The 22,917-nt window shown below is 40.2% G+C and overlaps 1 protein-coding gene across 2 annotated transcripts; it reads right to left on the bottom strand.

Moving 5' to 3' along the window:
• Positions 1-1,208: 1,208 nt before the first annotated feature.
• SLC25A24 (solute carrier family 25 member 24) lies at positions 1,209-22,005 on the bottom strand. Of its 2 annotated transcripts, none has more exons than XM_054383920.1 (10): positions 21,812-22,005; positions 11,617-11,743; positions 11,024-11,111; positions 10,422-10,533; positions 7,622-7,780; positions 7,128-7,280; positions 5,826-5,933; positions 4,882-5,049; positions 3,555-3,705; positions 1,209-2,870 (listed from the first exon to the last, which is right to left on the bottom strand). In XM_054383920.1, exons 1-10 carry the CDS (start codon positions 21,995-21,997, stop codon positions 2,692-2,694), a joined length of 1,431 nt encoding a protein of 476 aa, XP_054239895.1. In that variant the 5' UTR covers positions 21,998-22,005; the 3' UTR covers positions 1,209-2,691. The 2 variants fall into 2 exon arrangements, with proteins under 2 accessions (XP_054239895.1, XP_054239896.1); XM_054383921.1 differs by having other exon boundaries at positions 2,750-2,870; positions 3,555-3,616.
• Positions 22,006-22,917: the final 912 nt, after the last annotated feature.

Here is a 22,917-nt window from a genome sequence, read left to right as displayed (position 1 = left end):
GCTTGTATTCACTGTCCCTTAGTCTCTTTTCACTGGTGCACAGTGATCGGACAGCACCTTCATCTTGAGACCCACCCCTCAAATATTTATAGACATTGGTAACATCCCGCTCAGCCTTCTCATCTCCAGACTAAACAGCCCCAGGACTCTCAGTCTTCCTTCATAGTAGAGATGCTCAAGTCCTGCAATCATCCTCATAGCTCTCCATTAGAATCTTTCCAGCAGATCCCTGCCCCTCTTGAACTGGGGAGCCCAAAACCAGACACAGTATTCCAGGTGTGGTCTCACCAGAGTAGAGGAGGAGGATAACTCCCTAGACCTGCTGAACACACTTTCTTAATGCAGCCCAGGATACCATTGGCCCTCTCAGCCACAAGAGCACATTGCTGTCCCCATGGACAACTATTAAGCCATGAAAAATAAAAACAAACCAAAGCAAACATCAACACATTCCAGCCAAATAAAGAAACAAACATTTATTCAAAACTGGTAGTTTTAGAGAGCTAGAAAGGTAAACATACATTTAAAAACCAAAGAATACACAACTGATCACAGTCATCATAAAGGCACATAATGAAAAATTAATTTGAATTACCTCATCTTTTCAACATTTGAAAATATCATTACTATAATTTTCAATACTCATAATGGCACTTGCACACTATAAACAAGATGGAGAAAGTCTAGAAGACAGACACTGTTAAAGTCATCTTTGCATCACACACACACACAATACATTTGTTCATTGGTCACAGTCAAGTAAAATGATTGGGAACCGATCTCACAGACCTCACAAAGGTACAACAATGTTGGCAAACCCAAGAAACATTCAGATCACAAAGGCATTGTACACATGGATGATTTGGATAGAATGACTTCTTGTTTTTTAAAAAAAGTGCAAAGTTCAAGGTTTCCCTAAAGGGAAGGCCAAAAGACACAGCCAAAGCTGCCATTTTCTGAAGTCTGATAAAACAACATTTTATAATACAAATTTCATGGAGTTGTTATACATCCATTTATGAAGAATAAACATCAACCATGGAAGTACTGAAAGCAGATTCACATCTGATTGCTGCTCAAAAAATATGGCCCAAATATTAAGCGGACAAAGGAGGTTCAGGCAGTTATTCATGTTTGCTTGCTTATTTGTCGAAAAACTTAAAAAAAAAAAAAAAAAAAAGAAAGAAAGAAAGTAAAAAAGAGAAGCTGAATGACCTTACAGGAACAATGTTCTTCCTTCAGTAATCCAATTTCAGGAAGTCATCTAAGAGCAGTTGCTTTTAGAAGGTCAAGGTAAGTCTAATCTAGAATTTACAAAGATTAAGACACCATGCATTGCAGAAAGCAGAAAAAGCATAACAAATGGGTTTGACAGTAAGAGTGACTCTGTATCAGTGTTCAGGCTTGAAGGCAACTGAAATGCTGCACATCCATCCCTCCTCCCAAACAACAAAAAGGAATTCTCTTTAGGAGTCCCTGTACACCACCAAGCTTTCTGCATTGAGAGAGTGCTGCTTTGGTTTTTTGAGAAGCTGGTTCTCAAGAAACAACAAGTTTAGTGTGTGTGCTATGCTTGCTCCAGTAACATCAAAAACATGGGCACCCGAGAGCAGTAGCCCCATTTGGTCACCTGGGCAAGATGCTTCAGTCCTTTACTACCTGAATTTCTTGCACACAGCTAGTGTGCACAGAGAAATGTGAGGGAAGGGGGATTTTTAAAACCTTTACATCATAATGTAATTCTGAGCAAAGAAAAGAACGGGGAGTCCAAAGTTTCTCTGTTGACTGTGTTACAATCACTATCAGCTTAATACTGGATCCTCCACCTCGTTTTTAAACATCAACTTGCACTTGTATGGAATGGATCTGGTAACCAAGCTTTTTCTGTTCCTGTGCATTATATGACCTTATAAAACATACAGCTGTAACCCTAAGCTTGTTGGAAATGTTATCACCACTAACCAAAAGTGCAATGACAACTGAGTCCAGTGCAGCAAGTTATGAAAATCACTGATTGTACTATAAAACTACCATGTAAAATCCATTTGAGGTATTCTGATACCACGAGACAGCACTTTCTTAGGCTCTTATTCTTTCAATAAGAAAAAAAAAAAGCAAGCAACCAACCAAAACCTGTTAGCCTGACGATAAAGGTGATGGGCTATGTGTTAATGTGTTATTTCATCCTTGCCTGTATCTAAGATCCTATTTCATATGACCTTAATAGCAATAGTAAGTGCTTACTTCTAGGCATGCAAAAGGTTGCCTGTGAATTACTTGAGTATAGGCAGGTGACAAAACAAAAAGTCACTTTCATATATTCAGTACCAAGGCAGTATAAACTTCTCCTACCTTAGGTTTGATCCAGGCCAAGTACATATTTGAGGAAGACAAATACAAAAAACCAAAAGCCAATGAGTAAAACATGCACAATTGCCTGAAAATACATATTTAATGATTTAAAGTTATTTTCTTGATTTTTCTTCAAACTCAGTGACATTTTAAAGTGCAATATAGGCATCTGTTTAGAAATGGTGAACTAGAATTTTAAAAAAGTTTCTTGCCACTTCAGGGCAAAAGTAGAAGTTGCAGCATAAAGATCTGTCTCCAATTGCGAGCAGATTGCTTGAGGAATCATTTTTGTTGTGGTTTTTCAACAAAATTAGAAGCATCTCACCTTCCTCCTTCATTTCATGCTATTCCCAAGTTCTGCTTCATTTTCTCATACACGACATAGCTGATGCTGACAGCTGGAAGCACTTTCATAAAATTAGGGGCTATGCCCCTATAAAGTCCTCTGATGCCTTCTGTAGCAATAATTCTTCGAAAGAGACCGACCATGTTTAGCTGTGGAGCTCCTTCCACTGAGGCTAGAACAAAATGATAATCTGTTGAACAGTTCTAGTAATGTTAAAATTCTTAAGCAAGTTATTAAATATGTGGATGGTGAGTCTACCGTCACCTTTAGGATCACTGATTATAACTTCAGTCCTCACAGAGAAGAGGTCTCTTTAATCCCAGACATCTGAGACATAGTTGTGTGTCTAAATCCTGCTGAAAAGCTTTAATCCACCAACATTGCTTTGGAAACTGAGGCTCCTATCCTTAAGTCTGTGCACAAACCTATCAAGCAAAAATCTCAGTATGAAAGTGTAATTATTAAATATTCTCCAGAACAAACATTGCTATCGACTTCCACAGGATGGTACAAGTCCTTTCCATTTTACCTCTAAAATTTAGGAAGCATTCTAGATTTTAGAGAAGTGCTCCAAGACTATGGCAGGAGCTCTATGCCTGATACTCTTGCATGGAGTGTAGCTCTCAGAGCACAGAGAGCACTAGTGTCTGCAGTACGACATTTGGATGAAGTGTGATGGAGAACAATGTTAGGGGTAATATGGAGAAGAGGCCAACATTAAGAAGGATTTTGCAGATAATTCCTTGGTTTTATGAGTTGGGTTTTTTTATTCCCATAACTCTCCTATGGCTATCCCAAATGATATCCCAATTTTGATGTGACCACACAGAAACATTTTCAGTACAACAGAACTCACCTTGAGCCTGCATGCGTGTTCTGATAAGAGCAAGAGGGTAACTGGCTAACTGCCCACACGTGCTGGAAGCAGTACCACATCCCAACAACACAAAAACACCTGGGTTAGCAGAGCTTGATGCATAGTGTTCTAGCCATGTACTCTTTAAGAGCTGCCAAGATATAAAATTAAGTAAGAGAAGAGACCTGTGTTCAAGAAAATAAGCAAATACAACTTTATTCAAAATAAATCTTAGGGGCTCAATCCTGAAAAGCACTGCTCTCACTAAAAGCAAACATGCAGGACTGGTGTGAAGCCCACAGGTAGCACCTTAGCACACAGGTAAGGACTTCAAGCAGACCACACTAGTTAATGGCTAAAAGACAAATCCTTAACAGACCCTGCAGCAGGAACAGCCTGAATGGTGTAGACTTATTAAAATACTTTGGCAGGGGAAGGAGGAGGAACACACAACTCAGCACTCCACAGGGTACAACAACTCACACAACTAAGTGTGTCACCCTATGAAGAAGCAAGGATGCAAACTGCAGAAAGAACTTCCATACTGCTTGGAAAAATGTTTGCTCAAGCAATTCTGCTGATTACTACTGCAGTGGCACAAAAGAGACTTGTCTAGACTAGGAAAAAATTAAAAGTCAGAGCATCTGAGTTACTTAACACACTTTGAAGCAACACCTAGCATCTACAGTAGATAAAACATTTCAGTTGATCCTGATGAATGTAAGAGGTGGCAGTTCCTCTTAAAAGGAAAGAGAGTGATGTTTCAAACACCTCGTAACAACCCTGTGTCAGCCACAACGAATTCTGGTGACATGCACAGATACGCCAGGAACCCAGGTTACTATAATCCAATTATAAACCAGAGAGAATGGCAAAACAAATGTATTAAGTATCATAAATGCACAGAAGGCAAGGTAACATGACTATCAGATCAGTTTTTTAAGGCCCATATTTGCTACAAAATGTGTATGTTCCAGTTCAACAGGATTAGGGAGGTATGTAAGCACATTGTATTGCCACACTCTAGATAATTCTGTCTTACAGTTAGATTTCTTGTTTGCTAACTGCTGCATTTAAGGGTCCATCAGCACATGCAATTCCCTCCAGGAGGGGCAAACAAAGAAAAACATTAAAGTCTAGTAAGGTTAGTGGAAATGGTAATTTGTTTATTTTTAAATGGGAGGCAGTTGTAATACTACAAGCTTATTAAAAGCTATCATGATAGATTACAGATCTAACATGACCTAACTAATGATAGAGATATTCTAAAGAATATTTATCCCTTTTATAAACTAACCAATGAAAGCTACATGCTACCTAAACTCACCTCATAAACAGCAAGGTCAATGCCAGCGTAAGGAATTATACCCAGAATATTAGGAATATAGCCTTTGTAGAAGGCCTTTACACCTTCTTTTTTCAGGATCTTCTTAGCACAGTCAAACATCCCAGAATATTGCCCTGTTTTACCCACAGCCAGTCTGGTCTTTAAAACCTAAAGGGGGAAAAAACAGTAGCCTTATTTACATGCGTATTTATTAATGTGTCTTACAAACACATTTCCCATTACTTCCAAATCTCAGTGTTGGTATTGGTTTAATCCCACACCCAAGGTATATTCCAGTTATCTGCACAAGATAAACTTTCTGAGGAACCAGCAATAAAGGAAGTGCATCCCGCTTCTGATTACAAAAAGCAGGATGTGAAATAGCTACCCTAGAACAGTTAATATACTAACACTAGTTAAAGTGCAACATGTAGTACCACATACAAATAGGTCTGACAAGAAGAGTAGCTAATCCACCCAGCCCCAGCTGTAGTTATATTCTCCCTCCACACTAATCTCCTAATCAGACTTGTCTCCCAATTATAATGTAACAGGACTTCCTCAATTCTTCTACAGGCAAGATCACTCCTTGCTCACACATAGTGAGAAAAAGATTTATGCCAAATTTAAAAAATACTTGAATATACATTGAATTGAAATGTATTCTTGTACTATTTTCCCCCCTGTGGGCTGTATTATATTTAAACATTGCTTTCAACAACATTATACAGCCCAATATGCAGAAAAATAGCAAGTATCAATGGCATATTCTGAAAAGTCTAGTACTAGAATTCTGCAAGGAAGTCTAAAGTAAAAATAAATTAGAATATAAAAACATAGAGGAACTCCCCTACAACACTTGCAAGAGCAAAATGGAGCTTGACTTGAAAATGAACCAGACCTTTGGCAAAGTAACCAATGGAAGCAGAGTCTCTGTTACTTACCTCCATGGGATAAATGGAAGTTTGTGCTGTTGCTCCAGCCAAAGAACCCGATACAAATCTTTCAACAGTGCCTAACTTTCCATCATCCTTACTGAGTATCTTCTTATACTGTATAGACAAAACATGTAAAATAAATACCACATACTTTTTAAGAGAGGCAAGAGCTACTATGAGAGGCAGGAGTGTGGTACAAAAATGTCTTTTCAAGCTGTACTTACATTTTCATGTATCCACAGTTATGTTTACTAACCCAACACACTTAGCACTATACTCACTGCAACTCCGTGGGCAAGGATTCTCAACAATACAATGACTATTCCAGCCTGCAAGTATCCTTTCCATTGAACACCTCAGCCAACCACAATACTGTCAGGTATTCTACAAACGGCCAACACAAGGGTACCCACACTATGGCCCCAGATAACAAAGAGTCTATGGCCCCAGATAACAAAGAGTAACTTCCTTACAGATCCAGTTCTTCAATCAAAAAAATAACGATCAACTATCACACTCATAGAGACACTTAAGAGAGCTGTACATACTGTTTCATTCAAGACACCATCACACACGAGAACATGCCATCAGCTCCCAAAAGGCAGAGCAAGAACAAGGAATACCATGCTCAAGGTTATTCGATGGCATCAAAACCTGTCATTCAGTTTTGTGATATCCCCAGGTTAACCTGAGTGGGGTTTTGTGTGCTTTTATTGCACAGCTGTACAGAGATGTGCAGTATGTTCATGTAAGCCTTACTTGAGGCACTAGCAAGCTCCACAGAGGAAAAATAATGATCACTTAACTACACCAGAACAGGAGTTCATTTTCCAAAGGAGGATTAGACCTTAACATGATGCTTAAAGCTGATTCAGAGGTAAATATAACTCTGAAATCCAGGATGAGAGCATCTTACAGTGATATTTGACTTCAAAAGAATGATGTGTAAGTTCAGCTAGCATACTGTGCTAAGTTTTTGGTTGTTGTCACTTCAAAGGTATAAACTAGGTATTAATGCAATACTCCATGTACAGCTATGCAGAGTGGAGGACAGCTAAAAATGAATCACAGATTCAGTTTATTTACACTGTTTGTAATACAACATCAATATCAGCCTAATACCAAGTATTCTATTAACAGAATAAACCATAGAATCATAGACTATTTAAAATCTGAAAGCCACTCTAAATTACTGTGTCAAAATCCTCAACCATGATAAGAATTCCTACATAACACAACAGTGCAAATAATGAACAGTGATCCCATATTTTATTTACCATGATTTTCATTCCTAAGTTGTCATCTTACCTGTTCATAAGCCCAGAACTTAATAGCTGTTTCAGGAGCTATTTTCACCACATTTACACCATTTCCCCTCCAGAGGGATCGGACACCGCCTTCTTTCAACATCTGCTTAAAACCACTGGCTATGTTCATTTTGTTTGACTTTGAACCATGAACCTAAAAACACCCAAAGTGACAGTAAACAATACTGCTCTGACCACATTGTAAAACTCATCATGCAAGTGTTAAATTGCTTCAAACATCAACTATCAAAAATACACCCTCTACTGAAAAAAAAAAAGAAAGTATCTTATTTTAGTGGCACAAGTGTTAGAATACTTGGTTTACACTTTAGCCAATATATAACTATGGAAAAGACAATGTTTATGAATACAGAATATGGAAATTGTCAAAATTTCACTAGCTCTCCAGAATTTAGATCATGTATTTGGCTGTCAGTTTTCTGAAAACTGAAGTAATGCACTGGAAACTAAAAAGCTCTTGACCATTGCACCTACCTGCATCATCACTTTAAGGCGATCTAACGGTGCTGTACCTGTTCGAGAGACAGCACCAGCCACTCCTCCTGCCAGCAGCTGCTTCCACCACTGTCCAGTCTTTTTCTCTTCCTCTGTGAACTCATCTGGAACAGTCAAACTATCTCCTATATCCAGCACCTATCAGAATCCAAAGCAAACGTAGCTATCGATGTGCAAATAATGATCTCATTCCATTTTATCAACAGTTCCGATTCCAAATTAACCTAACACTTGGAACTACACAAACAAAATGCTACTTAAAAAGAAAAAAAAAAAGAAAACAAACCAACTCTCCAATTTACATTCTATAATTAACTTGCTACAGATTGCTATTGCTGTTCAATGAATAGCAGCTTTTAATGACTTCCAGACAGATATTCAGCAGTAAGAGCACAGACCCACCATCTCAAAGACTGCACCATCCTCATTAAAAATGAGGACAAATTTCCGCTTGAAGTATGGCTGGAGCAGAGACATCCTGTCATGGTAGGCAGACCTTTACAGTCAGCACTACAGCTCAAATGCTTTTATGTTGTGGCTAACCTTTCACCGGGCAGCCTCCTGAGATTAGCTGAGTAATCTCCTAAGGATGCTAACAAAAGATTCTTCTCTCATGGCAATTCATTCACACACGTGGGACTTCCCCCTCCCCCCACCAACATTTTAAAGTAGCATTTTTATAGCCGATCACAGAATCACAGAAACATTCAGGTTGGGAAAAAGCACTGAGATCATCAAGTCCAACCAATAAACCCACACTACAAGGTTCACTCCTAAACCATATCCCCAAGCACCACATCCAAATGACCTTAAATACATCCAGGGTTGGTGACTCCACCATCTCCCTGAGCAGCACATTCCAATGCCTGACCACTCTTTCTGTGAAAAAATGTTTCCTAATGTCCAGCCTAAACCTGCCCTGCTGAAGCTTGAGGCTGTTCCCTCTTCTTCTATCGCTAATTACCTGTGAGAAGAGACCAGCACCAATCACCCCACAACATCCTCTCAGGTCGTTGCAGAGAGTTACGCGGTCTCCCCTCAGCCTCCTCATTTTCAAACTAAACAGCCCCAGCTCCTTCAGTCGTTCTTCATACGATTTATTCTCAAATATACTGGAATGTTCTATTTCCAGTAGTTGCTGTATAGTATCTTACAAAATAATGAGTTTTAATAACACTTTCTATATTTTCTTGCCAGTTACACCAATAGACACAGTAATGACTTTTTTCAACCATGAAAGTTTGACATTTCATTAATAGGTTCATGATGGTATTACCATGCAACTTGATAGGCTTTAGCAATAAAGTTGTCCAAGACATAAGACTATGGCTATAAGGTAGGGCTACAGGACAAACAGGATAAGCACCTCATGTTGTGGATATTGAACACAGAACAGATTAATTTGAAAATCCTTTCATCTTGATGACATCCATGGTTTCCAAGTAAGGTGTCATCAGTTGCTCAATTACATGGAATCATCAAAAGATCCATGAGAATTTTTAATACAATAACTTTAATGTTCTTAGAAATATGTGTATCTACCAGGATTTAAACCTTGTGTCCACCAAGCCTTAAACACAACTAAGAAAAAAAGCTGAATTGGAGGGTGTTTGTAACAAATGCCACATTTACCAACATATAATTCTATGCCAGTGTAGCTGTCTGCTTGGAAGAGTCTGACAGCAATTGCAACGTTACAATAAAAACCAAACTGGCAGAGCTGTCGATGCAAGCCAAGCACGTGAAGTCTCACATCTGCTCTTATCTGAATCACCAGCTGTGCTGCTGTACAGCTGGATTTTGCTTGCTGTGATAACTGAGTCACTGACTGCAACTCTGGAAGATCACAGAGACTTCAAAAATTGTTTCTTAGGGATAACTAATGACATTCCATAATATTAAAACCAAAAATAGATATTATGTTTAATAATACTAATATGAAGCATTTCATTAAAGCAAAGGGGCTTTTCTTTCCGCTAAGTAAGCTAGGACTAGACTATTTGATCTCATAGCAGCCCTTGGAGTGTTTCCTTCAGAAAACAGTGAGCTGACTCCCATTTGGAAAGCATTTCTGAATTGAGATTGTACAGTGTGAAACACTCAAAGCTTGTAGATCTCATAAACTGTTTATGATGGAAACATGGACTATTCCTTGAAAATATAAATGGTTTCACTATATTAAAAGAAATGTATGTTTACCTAACTTTATGAGTTACTCCAATAATCTACAGGAAGGATATTTAGCAAATAGGTTTATTATTGATTATTAAGTTATTTTTTCTTAGAAGTCAGTCACTGAAGTGGCAAGAGAGGCCTGCTGAATGGTTACTTTAACATTTTTTTTATCTGCCAGTGGACAGCCCATTTCTGTCTATTAAATCAGCATAGAGAGTGTGTGTGTGTGCACTGAAAATCATCACTAATGATACCAGTGATTTTATGATAGTATTACTATATAAATGCAAATACTGAAATAATTTCAACATAAGAAACAGTTAAAGTGTTTCTACAAATTGTTTCAATACATCAAAAGCACTTAACCTAAGAATGTCCTGTAATGTGAAAAGAAAAAGATAAAATGCTATGGTTGTTATCTTTGTGTAGAATATAATTTAGATGACAGTATCCTGATTTCCTTTCACAAAGTGAAAAGAAAAACTAAACAATCTTAAATACTAATGTGCTTGAAATAAAACAACTGTGAAGCTGTTAGACTCAATATTGCAAATTAACCCAGCATAGATGAGCTACACTAAGTTAAAAGAAAAAATGAACTTACAGTGGAGTGTTTCCAGTATCTAATTATTTCCTCAATGTCTGCAGCTGGGTTAAACATAAAATGATCTCTCCATTCATTCCAGTCTACAGTCATTGTCCCATCAGCATCAATACTGAAAAGAAATTGAAAAAAAAAGTAAATATATATAAATAAATAGTAGCAGGGATGGCGATGGAGTTTTGCTCTGTTTTGTTGCCTTTCCTCCCCATTCTTTTAGGAAAACAAACAAACAAACAACAACAACAACAAAACACGTAATAATTGGCCATGACATAAGGGACAACTGGCTGTATACTCCTTACGAAACTTCAAGGCTAAATCTGTCACGGCCTTGCAATACTGTGCTTTTCCTATCCAAGTGCATCTGGCATATTTCATTTCAAAACAGAACACTTCATTCTAGCAACAACATTGACAGGGAAATGAGCTAACATTCTCCTCCCAAGACTCAGTATCAACCAAGAACAGATGAAATACATGAGAATTCCTATAAAGGTACCAACGCCTTTCATAGTTATAATCCCCTTTATCCTGTTCTGAATTATGAAAATAATGAACAATACAAAGAAGCTTAAAGTACTTCAAGAAATAATAACCCTGACCTTTGTAGGATCTTCTCTGCTTGTTTTTCTGAAATGCTTATACCCAGTATCTTGAGGGACTGGACGACTTCTGATGCTTCAATTTTTCCTTGAAACGTTAAAAGAAAGATGATAAATATTTGAAACTTGGATCTTAATACACTTAGCATCTTGGAGCTCACTAATCTCCATTTTAACACCTACATAATAGTAAAGATAAATCAATAAATATTTAAACACAAATTCTGCATTTTGATTGTGTACTACAGGGATTAAGCAAAGGCAAGTGCATTAAAATCATGCAACCAAAGGAGATGTGAACATTAGAGAATTAAAACCCATTTTATCTTTAATAGATATTTAGAAACTTCCTTACAGTTTCTCCACCTGGGGAAAAAAAAGAGCCCCAGATCAACAGCCCTAAAAGATAATAAAAAGGAAAAAATAACTATAATAACTTATTCTTTCAATCTATAGTAAACTGTAATTATGATCTTATGAAGGAACAGAATGAAGGGTTCCATATTCACAACTTTTATTCTCCAGTTTAGACAAGTTTTAATTCACGGTTTCTTCAAACAACATTTGAACAAATAAAATCAATCAAGGCATACCATCATTGTTTTTGTCCAGGCTCTTAAAAGCCAGTTTCATCTTCTTCTCATGATCTTTAAGATACTGCATAAATTCTTCAAAATCCAGCTGACCATCCTGGTTTGTATCTCCAGCTTTAAAAATTTTCTGTTGAGAGAAAATTCAACATTTGACTTTTCTAAATAATAACAAGTCACAAAACAACAGCTGTAAGGCACAGCCCTGGCTTTAAGAAAAGTATCATATTGGTCACTTTGGGAATCAGATCAGGAAAACACATATGCATCCACTTCAGAGCTGTGTTTTATTTTCAGAATTTAACACACTCGGTATTTTCATAAAGAGTAAAAACCATCGGCAGCAAAGACAGACTAAAGAAAGCAATATTTATTATTTACATCATTTTCCTTTTTCAAGATTTTCAGGTTTAGTACCAGCACTGGCAAGTTACACCTGCAGGTATCAATTTGTGGAGGAGAAAGTGGCAAACAGGACATGGGACAGCAATGTGCCCTTGTGGTCATAAAGGCCAGCAGAATCCTGGGGTGTATTAAGAAGAGTGTGTCCAGCAGATCCAGGGAGGTTCTCCTCCCTCTCTACTCTGGCCTGGTGAGACCCCATCTTGAGTACTGCATTCAGTTTTGGGCTCCCCAGTTTAGGAGGGACAGGGACCTGCTGGAAAGGGTCCAGCAGAAGGCTATGAGGATGATTAGGGGACTGGAGCACTTCCTGATAAGGAGAGGCTGAGGGACGTGGGGCTTTTTAATCTGGAAAAGAGAAGACTTAGAGGGGATTTAATAAATGTTTATAAATATCTGAGGGCTGGGTGTCAGGAGGGAGGAGACAGGCTCTGCTCACTTGCTACCTGTGATAGGACAAGGAGCAATGGATGTAAGCTGCAGCACAGGAGGCTCCACCTCAACACAAGAGGAAACTTCTTCACTGTGAGGGTCACAGAGCACTGGAACAGGCTTCCCAGAGAGGTTGTGGAGTCTCCTTCTCTGGAAACTTTCAAGGTCCATCTGGATGTGTCCCTCTGTTACCTGAGCTCGATTGTATGGTCCTGCTATGGCAGGGGGGTTGGACTCCATGATCTATTTGGGTCCCTTCCACCCCCTGATATCCTGTGATCATATGAAATCATGTAAGAGAACAACTTTAAGCCTGTAACTTCCCTAGTTATATACGATATTTGTGAGTATGTCAGTAAAATTAAACAAATACAGTCTTAATTGTAGTCTTTAATCCAGTGATCTACTAATTAAGATAAAAATACAAATAGCAATTGACTGTTTAACTGCTGCTCCCAAAAAAAAAAAAATCAAAGATCTTGCTTGACTAACACTTCCACCCCCCAGGGTCTGAGAAGGCAGGGCTTTCTGCTTCAAACTGAAACCCTGAAAAAATTAAAACTAAGCAAAAAACAGGCTTGTAGCAAAGATAAGCACTGCTATCTTCCATTTTTAGTATTTGTTTCCTAGTAACTGTCCTACAGATAAGAAACATCTACAATTAACTACCAGGTGAATACATGGTATACAATCACCAGCACTCCAGGAAACAAGCCTGAAACACAGCCTAGGCTACACTCCTCCATTAACAAAGGGCCAGAATACTTTGTGTGTCAACATACTTTTTAAAAGAGGAAATTAGACGAGCCCCACCAGACATCAGCCTGTAACTGCTGAAACTTGTCTTCAAAGGCGAATAGACAGGCTAAGTGATTAATCACTCAAAAGAACCCAAACAAAAATAAAAACCAAAACCCACCAAAATCACTCAAGATAGAAAAAGGGTCCTCCTATCAGACACTATAATCTCAACCCATCTTGTCCTGCACACATGGCACCTTGTGTTGCAGGACCTGAATGCTCTGCTAGAGAGTTCCACAAGCTACTGAGAAGAAGCAATTTATGTAGAAGGCAAACGTATACCTCATGGGAATGCTGATCAACACAAATTGTTACTATTCCCTACTACTATCTGAACTACACAAAAATTAAGAAAAGGAAAGTGTTGTTCCAGCCTACAGATACAAAGGAAAAAAAATGTAGTTACAAAACCTCCACTGCTAAGGATGAATGAGCCAAAGAAAACGGAAATTCCTAGGGGGTTTAGAGAGCTGGCAATTAGTATGTGTATGGAAGGGGGGCACCTTTCATTTCATCTGCCAAATGAGTGGATTGTATATTGCAACAACTATAAAAGCGTAAGGACAAACGTACGCTCCATTCCCTATTTTTGCTTTTACAGTTATTTTCCAGACTTCAAGCCAGTCTCAGCTGCTTTTAGGGAAGGAACCGAAGCAACAGGAAACAAAAGCGTGCTTTTCCTCAGCAGGCCCATGCACTTTTCTCACATTACAAACTTAAAAGTTCATATAAAAGCCTCTTAGTGTCTATGAAATGTACTAATTATGTGGGTGTTAAGGTTTCAGATTAACACCAGTAATTTGCAAGTTTGCAGAACAAACAGGAATGCTGAAAGGAGCTTGCCTTCTACCTGGACGGCACAAACTCCCTCATGAGGGGTTACATACTCCATGAACATAGCCAGCAGGAAGACATTGGATTCTGTAGCACAGGAACTCCCAGATACCAACTGCCCATTCACAGCATCAAGTAGTAATTCAGGTTGCAAGGGACCTCTGGAGGACATCAAACACAACCCCTGCTCAGAGCACGTCTAATTATTTCAGGTTGTGCAGAATTACATCCAACTGAGTCTTGGAGATTCCACTACCTCCTCAGGCAAACTGTTCCAACATTCAATCACCATCACTTCAGTTCAACAAGGGATCCAACTTTTCTGCTCTGCATTTAACACACTACCGGATTTTGCACAGTTAAAAACCACTTGTCACTGTGCCACTTCCTGGTTCACCAACTTCTCTGATGGAGGAGAACTGGATGCATTTAAAACCAGGCATGTTTACAACAATAGAGCAGGAACAAAATTAGACACCATTCCTCTCCTGGAAGTCCTGGGAAACAATGTTCAGTGTGCCTGCAACAAATCTTGCCATTTCTTATTACAGACTTACTGCCGGATCACCTCACCTTTATGCAGGCTCAGCCCCAAGAGCAAAATGTTTCATTTTTGAGACAACGTAATTTCTTTCCTCATTGTCTAAAAACTTGAACCCCAAGCAATAAAGACAATTCACCAGATAAAAGTGAAATGGTGACCATGTAAAGAATTGCTAATTAAAGATAGGTATATGAAGACAGTTTCGATGATCTGTCTTTTTAATGCTATAGGCATGCACACATACTGACTACAATGCTCCTGTGTTGATCTGTTTGGTCAAGACACTGCTGCCTTTTTCTTTTTCCTCTTTTTCTTCTTTTTCTGTTGTACATTTTGTTAATACAGCTGCTTTCCAAGTCCTGCCTAGCAAGGCAACACCAATGTGAAAGGCCACCAGAAGACTGAAACACAGAATCAATTTCTGTATTGCATAAAGCCTGTTGCAGTGTTGAATTCCTACTTCTCCAGAAGACCTCTGTATTTGGTGTGGAAACCTGAGCCAGCAGGTCTGTTGGGAGAAAAAAAAAATAAATCAAAAAGGTTACAGACAGGCTTTATATACACCTCAAAACCCTGACACTCTGTATGTGGCTTGCTGAATTATTAGATTATTCTGTGCCAGAACAATGAACTTTAACACATTCATAGCCACAATGTAAAGACACTAAAAAAATCTTAATGCTTTTATGCAGACTTCTCTTTTAAATTCTCAGTTTTCTTATATTACTTCCTATCATTATTTGTGTATCGTGCTTAAGCCTTGATATTCTGGTTACAAAACTGAGTTGTGGGAGAAAGGCATGGCTGCTTAATACAGATGATTACCAATCATCTATTTATTAGCTTCTTATTTCAGCTAATTAATACAATGTAAAGGATATTTAAACGGAAGTGATCCATTAAGAAGTGACTGGCTGTTTCTGGCTTCCTATGGTGCTATCCACAAAAGTGAAAAAAAACAACACTTAAAGACAGATAATTGACGTAATTAGCAATTCATTGTTCTGTAATCTGGGACTAAAATTCCAGGGGCCACAGTTGCAAACACTGCATGGCAAAAACACCAGCACCACAGTAAGAACAGCACTGATCATTCATAAATTTGACATTTTCTTTCCAAAACAGAGGTATTACATGTAAAACCAATCACAATATTGCCTTCTCCTCTTTTTGATTCTTCTTCCCTTCACCTCCAAAATAAATAGATCGTTCCAGTCACTCACACAGCTCTACATTCTATAATTTTAAGTTATTAGACTGTAATTTCACTGGAAGCCAGATTCAGTCACAGCTCAAGTATATGCAACTCTTCTCTCTTTACTGGGTAAGTATCCTATGATACTAAAAGCTACTGTCTTTTTTTCTATCTTTATTTGCCAAGACTACACGAATTTATGACAATGATAACCAAAAAATCAGGAGTAAAAATGATTAGTCAGTCCCGTCAAGTGGCATCAGCTGGGAGAGAGAGGTCCAGCACAAACAGGAAGGGCCTGAGGATGCGTCTACACAGCATTATACCATCAGCAGCGAGTCCACATAACACACTAACAAACTAGACTGACACTTAACCTCCAGAAATCAAATACGACACTGCATTTTGAGCAAAACAGTAGCTGGCACAGCCTCCAAAAAGATCTTTCAGCTTGTTCAAGTGCTTCATTTATATTGGTCTCCTAAAGAGACAGTACCAAAGTAGGCTCTTTAGGTCTGTCACAGACAGTCAACCCCCACTCCAGTACAGCAGACTCCCACCCTTGGCAGTAGCACAGATGTTGCTATCAGCTCTAGAGCTTTGTCTTCCTGTTCTGAATCCTGAGCATCGCTCTTCCCTGCGACAGCAAGGCACTATCAGCAGGTTGCTAACAGGTCCATTTCAGATAACAAAATCTCTATAAAATGAGCCTAAAAAGGAAAAGATTCAAGCCATGAGTATGCTCTCCAATATGCCTTGCAGAAGCTGTTCCCTCAGGACCTGGACAAACTCTCTCAACTCATAGCTATGAATTAGATTTCAAGAATCCAAAACAGTGTAAATGGGAGAAGCAAACTATTCCTTGTAACTTCATTCATCATTCCTTGCAAGTTACACTGGTATTTTTGACTTTGAACATACTTGGTAGACTGACTTTCTCTATTCAATATGATCACATTACAATCACCATCAACAATTGACCAGTTTACCTTGTTTGTTTACCTGAGACACAGTGCTGTCTCAAGACAGGGATTTATCAAAGCATTTCAATATGCAGTTAATGGATCTTTCAGAGGTGGGGCTTTCCATACTTGGTGCCTGGCATTCTTGCACTTTGCAGCGACAAGAGGAAGAAATAATCATTCACTTCACCCTGTCATTATTCAGGAAAAAACCTATCAAGTTATTATTAAAAAAAATCCCTTTTATTTCCTTGGATGTTTAAAGTGTTATGAAAACAAACATAATCATCTTGCTCTTTCATATAAAGACTTGGAGACTACTGCACAGATCAGTTATAAGCTTCTGAAGCTGCTCATACCAAAATGAAACAATGACTTAAACATTTGCTTACCACTGAAGTCTGTTTGTGCTACTTCACAATTAAGAATCCACAATCAGATGTAATTGTAGCACCTATTACGACCTGAAACACAAAGTTCAAGGAACTAAATGGTTCCAGTTTCCAGTACTGTGATGCGACATCAGTTTTGGTAGAAAGTCAAATATGTCTGTCTACTCTAAATCTATAGTATTTGGTTTTGGCATACTATTAAGGTGAAAAAAAGCTTCATTTCACATGAAGAATGACACAGACCTGGAAGAGCTGAAACTTATATGACTAGGAATCTGCATATCGTGTATAGTTATTTACGAGTAGGTATCGTGTGGCTGAAAATGCCCATGTTTCTAAGTTGCTGAAGTCACCAATGCCTTTTGTGAATTTCAAACCAAGCTACAACATAATTAAGAGGTTTCTGTTAACTTGGCCTAGTAGCCTCCTAGTTTTGTCATGTAAGGGAAGTTACCGAAATTACGAAAAGTACAAAAACCTCAGTCAAACATCGTGGAAGTGTTTGAGGACATATTTAGCTCAGTCACTAAACAAATATGTGCTTTCTGGACTAAGAACAGCTATGGTAGGTTGAAGCTCAGGAGCACTCTCCAGCTGCAGTTTCTAGAGGCCAGAGAAAGCACTAGCAGCAGTGATGCACACCTGGCCCTGTTCTCACCTGGCCCCTTGCACAGAGGGCTTGCCTGATATAGCAGAGTTCTAAACTTCCTGTGGTTTAAAGGCAGCAACACACTATGGGTGTTCTAAGTATTTTTAGACCTTGTTGGACTAAAATTTTCATAAACACAGCCGATTACTCTAAACAGACCATCTTCTAATGGCTGAGAATTTAAGACTTGTTGGGCCCTGTTTCCAGCACACAGAGGTGTCTCACCACACTGTTTCTTCATCTAAGCAGCCTTAATGCAAGCCAAAGACTTCTGTCAAAACCTGACAACGTCAGTCCAAGTAAGATCATTATATTGACTCCAGAATGTAGTTATTCATTGGAATAACATCTTCCTATTCCTAGCTCCGAGACTCAATGTATAAATAGTACCTGAATTTGAATGCTTGGCTGTTCCTACCACAAACTGAAGCTTGAAAAACATGGGATTTGCCTCCTACAGGTTTACTGTAAGGATTGATTGCAACAGAAGGAAAGGGTGAACAAAAATAGGACTTCATATAACCATTCACACCATTTATGGTACTCCTGCCTAAGAGGCTCACAGCACTCTGAAGACACAGAAATGAGATCATTTGAGATCTGATCCCAGCATCTATTTTGTCTCTCTACTGGACAACTCTAATAATCGAAGTGACCAAACAATAGCTGTTAACATTGCTGGTGGAGCATCATTTGATACTGTCACCACAACAAATCCTCCTTTGTAGGCGCTGATGCATTATGTCAGGAAACTCTCATAAAGCTTTGCAAAATGACCCATTCCTGGCAGTTAATACACTACAATAGAAACCAGGCGTCATTCTGGCAGCCTCTATGCAACACACATTTCAGGTTTTCCAGTGGTTTACTTTTCTCTGTCAGATACTGACAGGAGGTAGGTCAAGTGGAACTCAAAGCCAGGAGCTTCTACCACATTGTGCTATGATGCCTTGCTATGGGATTAAAAAAAAAAAGTTTTCCTTAGAGGGTCATGCAACCTATCTCCAAAGCTTACCACATGGTTTCACATCCATTCTCATTTCTACAATGTTACTTCACCTAAAAAAGTGCCTCACCAGACATTAAGCATCAATAAAGCTGCCAAGACAACTGATGAAAGGTCAAATAAAAAGAGCATACCAGCAGTCCATTACTCATGTGGATAGCAGCTCTCTGTCTTTTGAAGACTGATTATTCCTTCTAGAGCACAATTTCATTTCAAGCAAAAAGAATGAAGTACACAAACACTAGTTGATACCGCAAAGACAACGACTTAAGATGAAACACCTGACTTCGCAGTAAAACAGATTAATACTCATATGGGCCCTTACCAGGAGTTAACCAGGAAGCAGCTGTGCTTCCTCGAAGTCCAGTGACCAAGACTCCCATGCATGTGGATTTCACCCCATACAACAGAAGCGCCCTGCAAGGGTAGTTTTGGAAACCTAACCCAGATCCAGAATGTAATGACAAGGCAAGGCCTGAGACCCCAACCGAGCCATAAGACAGATAAGCATACTCTGCTTTAGAATATCCTCAGGTTTCCCACTCCATGATGCCTGTATGTTGGCAGCGCTAAGCAGTTAAGTAACTAAGACTTTATTGTGTAGTATGTCCACATAACATTTCTTTATTTACTCAGTAGTTATTAGCAGATACAAGACTACTTCTGCCCCTTCAAACACAAATATGATTCATTAGCTGATTTCCTTAACAAAATACCTTCTAATCAAGTAATAAAAAGACATCTTACTGAACTCGACATCACTTTCAAGCTCAAAGTCGAGCTGCAGAAAGTACAGGAAGCAGGTTAGCTATGTAAAGACAGGAAAGAAGCTGGAGGCAAGACTCTCTTATTATAACAAGTCTAGTTACTAACAATTACATATAACTAGTTCAGTTTCCAGTTCAAATCACGCCTACCACCAAGTTTTAAATGGTGAGCATGTAGATGTTTCAGTGTACTTCAACAATTCTTTCACCTCTCTCAAATGTGCAACATGACTCATGGCTTGTTTTGTTTACTTGATGTTTCTTAAGCAACGAAGGCAGAGAGTTCCTGCTCTCCATTACATCCAGATAAGCCTAGGTTATCTCTATCATTTTCCTGGGTTTCACTTCCAGTTTATCCTGTAGCAACTGAGAAGATTTGACAGATACTCAGATGTGCACTATTAATGAAAGGCATCACACCCATCTAGAGAAAGAACTTGAGACTTCAATCCAAGTTGCTCCAAACTTAAGAAGCACACCAGCTGTGTCTTGGGGCTTTCAGTGAGTTCTGTGGGAAGACCACCCTCATTAAATGACAGAAAATTAACTAGCCACATATTTGCATATTCTTCAACATAAGCAAACCCCCAAATTGTTACAGTAAACTGGTAAATCAGGCTTTCAACATATATATAATGCACAACTGAAGTTTGTAACTAACATGCTCTGACAGCTCTCGCATATAAACAAACAGGCTAAATTCTCCCTTCTTTATACACCAGGACCTGAGAATGCAAAATGTATTTATTGTAAAGGCTGTTTTGACCGGAAGCAATATTGAAGTGAAAGCATGCTCTCATTTACACTCTCACACAAGCATCATTCAAGAGGCCTGCTGGATACTTTTCCCTTAAGTATCCGAGACAGAGAATTAGATATACCCAAAACAGGTAAAATTAGTGCAACTAATATAAACACAGTCAAGAACTGGCAGTGTCCCATGATTAATATAAGGTCATGGAACTCTCTGACCTAACATCTCTTAACACTGCAGTAAAAATTTAAGTTTACTCTATTAAAACTCTTTCAGAAAGTATGCAACAACTAGTAGAGGCACGGCAGGAGAATGCCATCTGAACATTCTTTATCCTGAAACAAAGAGCAGGACTGCTGCGGTAATAGCTCCAGCTCAGCTCTCAGCTATACCTGTTCAGCCTGACCCGAACCTATGCGTGCCTATTCAATGCAGATTTGCCTTACTACGCAAACGCTCAGGCTTACAGAATTGTGCATGAAATGGTTTTATATTCTGATCCCCAGGGATTACTGAAAAGAACTAGGAAAGAGAAGTTTCTCTTCAGGTACAGGTCAGATTTACTACTGTAATTCAGCACTACACCAGAACACCTGGTGACTCAAGTTTTACTGACTTGTGAGGTCACAACATCGACAACAGGGGACAACGGAATGATAGCTCAACCTGATCACTGCAGAATCCACAGCACAAAGAGTGTGCGGTTCGTGGTTTGATCACCACTGCTACAAGTGTGCATTTTCCAGCAGGACTTTGGTATTTGACACAGCCCATATCAGGAAGAATCATTTCCATGTTCATAAAGACCTATCCTCAACAACTAGTTCTCATACTGCAATCTACTGTTATACAGACTTACCTACCCGCTTTCCAAAGCGAACCGCAGTTTATTCTGACCTAGACTAGGCAAAAGTGGAGCGACAGACCAAAGCTGTAATTACCACCCTCTATCATGCCGGAGGAGACATATGCTATCAAATACCGGGCAACAAAGAGTCAAAGGAAGTAAAAAATCAACCCACGATGAATAAACCCGGCCGTGCCCACTTGGCAACAGAATCGCCGACAACGTACTGCTCGCGAACAGCGCTCGCCCTCGGCATTGCTTGTTCGGAGTCCTGAGGCGTGCATGTAAAACACAGCGACGGAGCAAGCAGGGGACACCCCGTTTAGCTAGAGGACAGGCCCCAGGTTAAATTCAACCAGGCGCGGCCCGATGGCCCCGAACGCGGCTCCCGGGTCCTGTGCAGCTCCGGGACCATCACGGCGCGACCCAGTCGGGCGGCGCCCCCTCACTGATAAGGGCGGGCGACGGGGTTGGCCGCGCCTCGCCCTCCCTACGGCCACTGAGTGCGGGAGAGAGGCTGCTCGGCAGCGGCTGCTCCTCCGGGCTGCAACGCCGCGGTGAAGCTGTTGAAGACCGGGGAAGAGCCTCCGCCGCGCCCCTGGCCTGCTCTTACCTCCTCCGCCTCTTTTCCCAAAGGAATGCCCATGGCCCGGAGGCCCGTCTGGAGCTCAGCGATATCGACCCTCCCATCTTCGTTGAGGTCCAGCTTCCTGAAGAGATTAGCGTACCGAGAGTCGCCATCCCTGCTGCCCTCGCAGGCGGCCGCCGGCAGAGCGAGGCCTCGCACGAGCTGGAACATGGCGGGGCCGTGCGTGACTGGCAGTGAGGCGCTCGCCCCTCTGCTCCCGCGGGCTGGGCGCGGACGGGAGGCGCCGCTCGTGCTACCGCCAACGCCCGCAGCTGCCTGGGGAGGAGCCAGCCCAGGACCGTCTTGGCGGCGAGCGGGGAGGAACGAGAGCGGGGACCGCCCTTAGGCGGTGCTGCCGCCCAGCCGTGAGGGAAGAGGGCGGACAGTATTGCAATGCCGTCAGCTGTTCGTCGTGCGTTTACACGGTCGTATCCAACTAAACGTTTCCACTACAAGCAGAGAAATACTATAAACGCTGCAAGACACCCCAGACTCGATACTTTGGCACATTGTACTCTGGGTTGAGGTCTGTGCTGAAAGCGTATGGAGAGCCCCTCGTCTAGGACTAGTCTCTGAAAGAGCTTGTCTTGCTTGACCTTCGAGACTAGAAAGAGGAAACACCTAGCTATTTAGCTTTATAGGTGAATCAGCTTGCTCTACAGCCTGTCTGTCCTCACAGAGAGGAAGAAGCTTCTCCCTTTTGAACCACTCTGAGCTGCTCTCCTTTCAGTTTGTGTCTGGTGTCTCTTATACCCCCATCATGCCCCACTCTAAAGAGCTTGACCTTATACTCTATAAACTTTTCTGTGGGTACCAGGAAGCAGGAGGACTCGTTTTAGGTCTGTAGGAAACCTTTTTTCCTCCTGGTTGAGCAAGCTGTTTCCTCAGCCCCTCCTCACAGAACAAATGCTCTAGCCCTCAGACATCTTGTCAGCTCTCTGATGAGCTCTCCATCTTATCCATGCTTTTCAGGTGTAGGGAGCCCAGAACTGGACTACAGCATCTAACCACAGTCTAGCTTGTGCAGAGTAGAAGAAGGGTAATCACTTCTTTTCATCTGTTGGCCATGCTATGGTTAACACAGCCGAACT

Source organism: Indicator indicator, chromosome 10 (assembly GCF_027791375.1).
Source record: "Indicator indicator isolate 239-I01 chromosome 10, UM_Iind_1.1, whole genome shotgun sequence".
NCBI classification, from domain to species: Eukaryota; Metazoa; Chordata; class Aves; order Piciformes; family Indicatoridae; genus Indicator; species Indicator indicator.
Note: the sequence above shows the minus strand (reverse complement) of the source record. Positions and strands in the feature narration are given on the sequence as shown.

Coding starts and splice junctions, on each gene's coding strand:
- SLC25A24 (XM_054383920.1), bottom strand. CDS start 21,997: ATGTTCCAGCTCGTGCGAGGCCTCGCTCTGCCGGCGGCCGCCTGCGAG. Junction 11,112..11,616: donor CCTGGACAAAAACAATGATG/GTATGCCTTGAT, acceptor TAACGTTTCAAG/GAAAAATTGAAGCATCAGAA. Junction 7,281..7,621: donor GCCTTAAAGTGATGATGCAG/GTAGGTGCAATG, acceptor GGGTGTTTTTAG/GTTCATGGTTCAAAGTCAAA.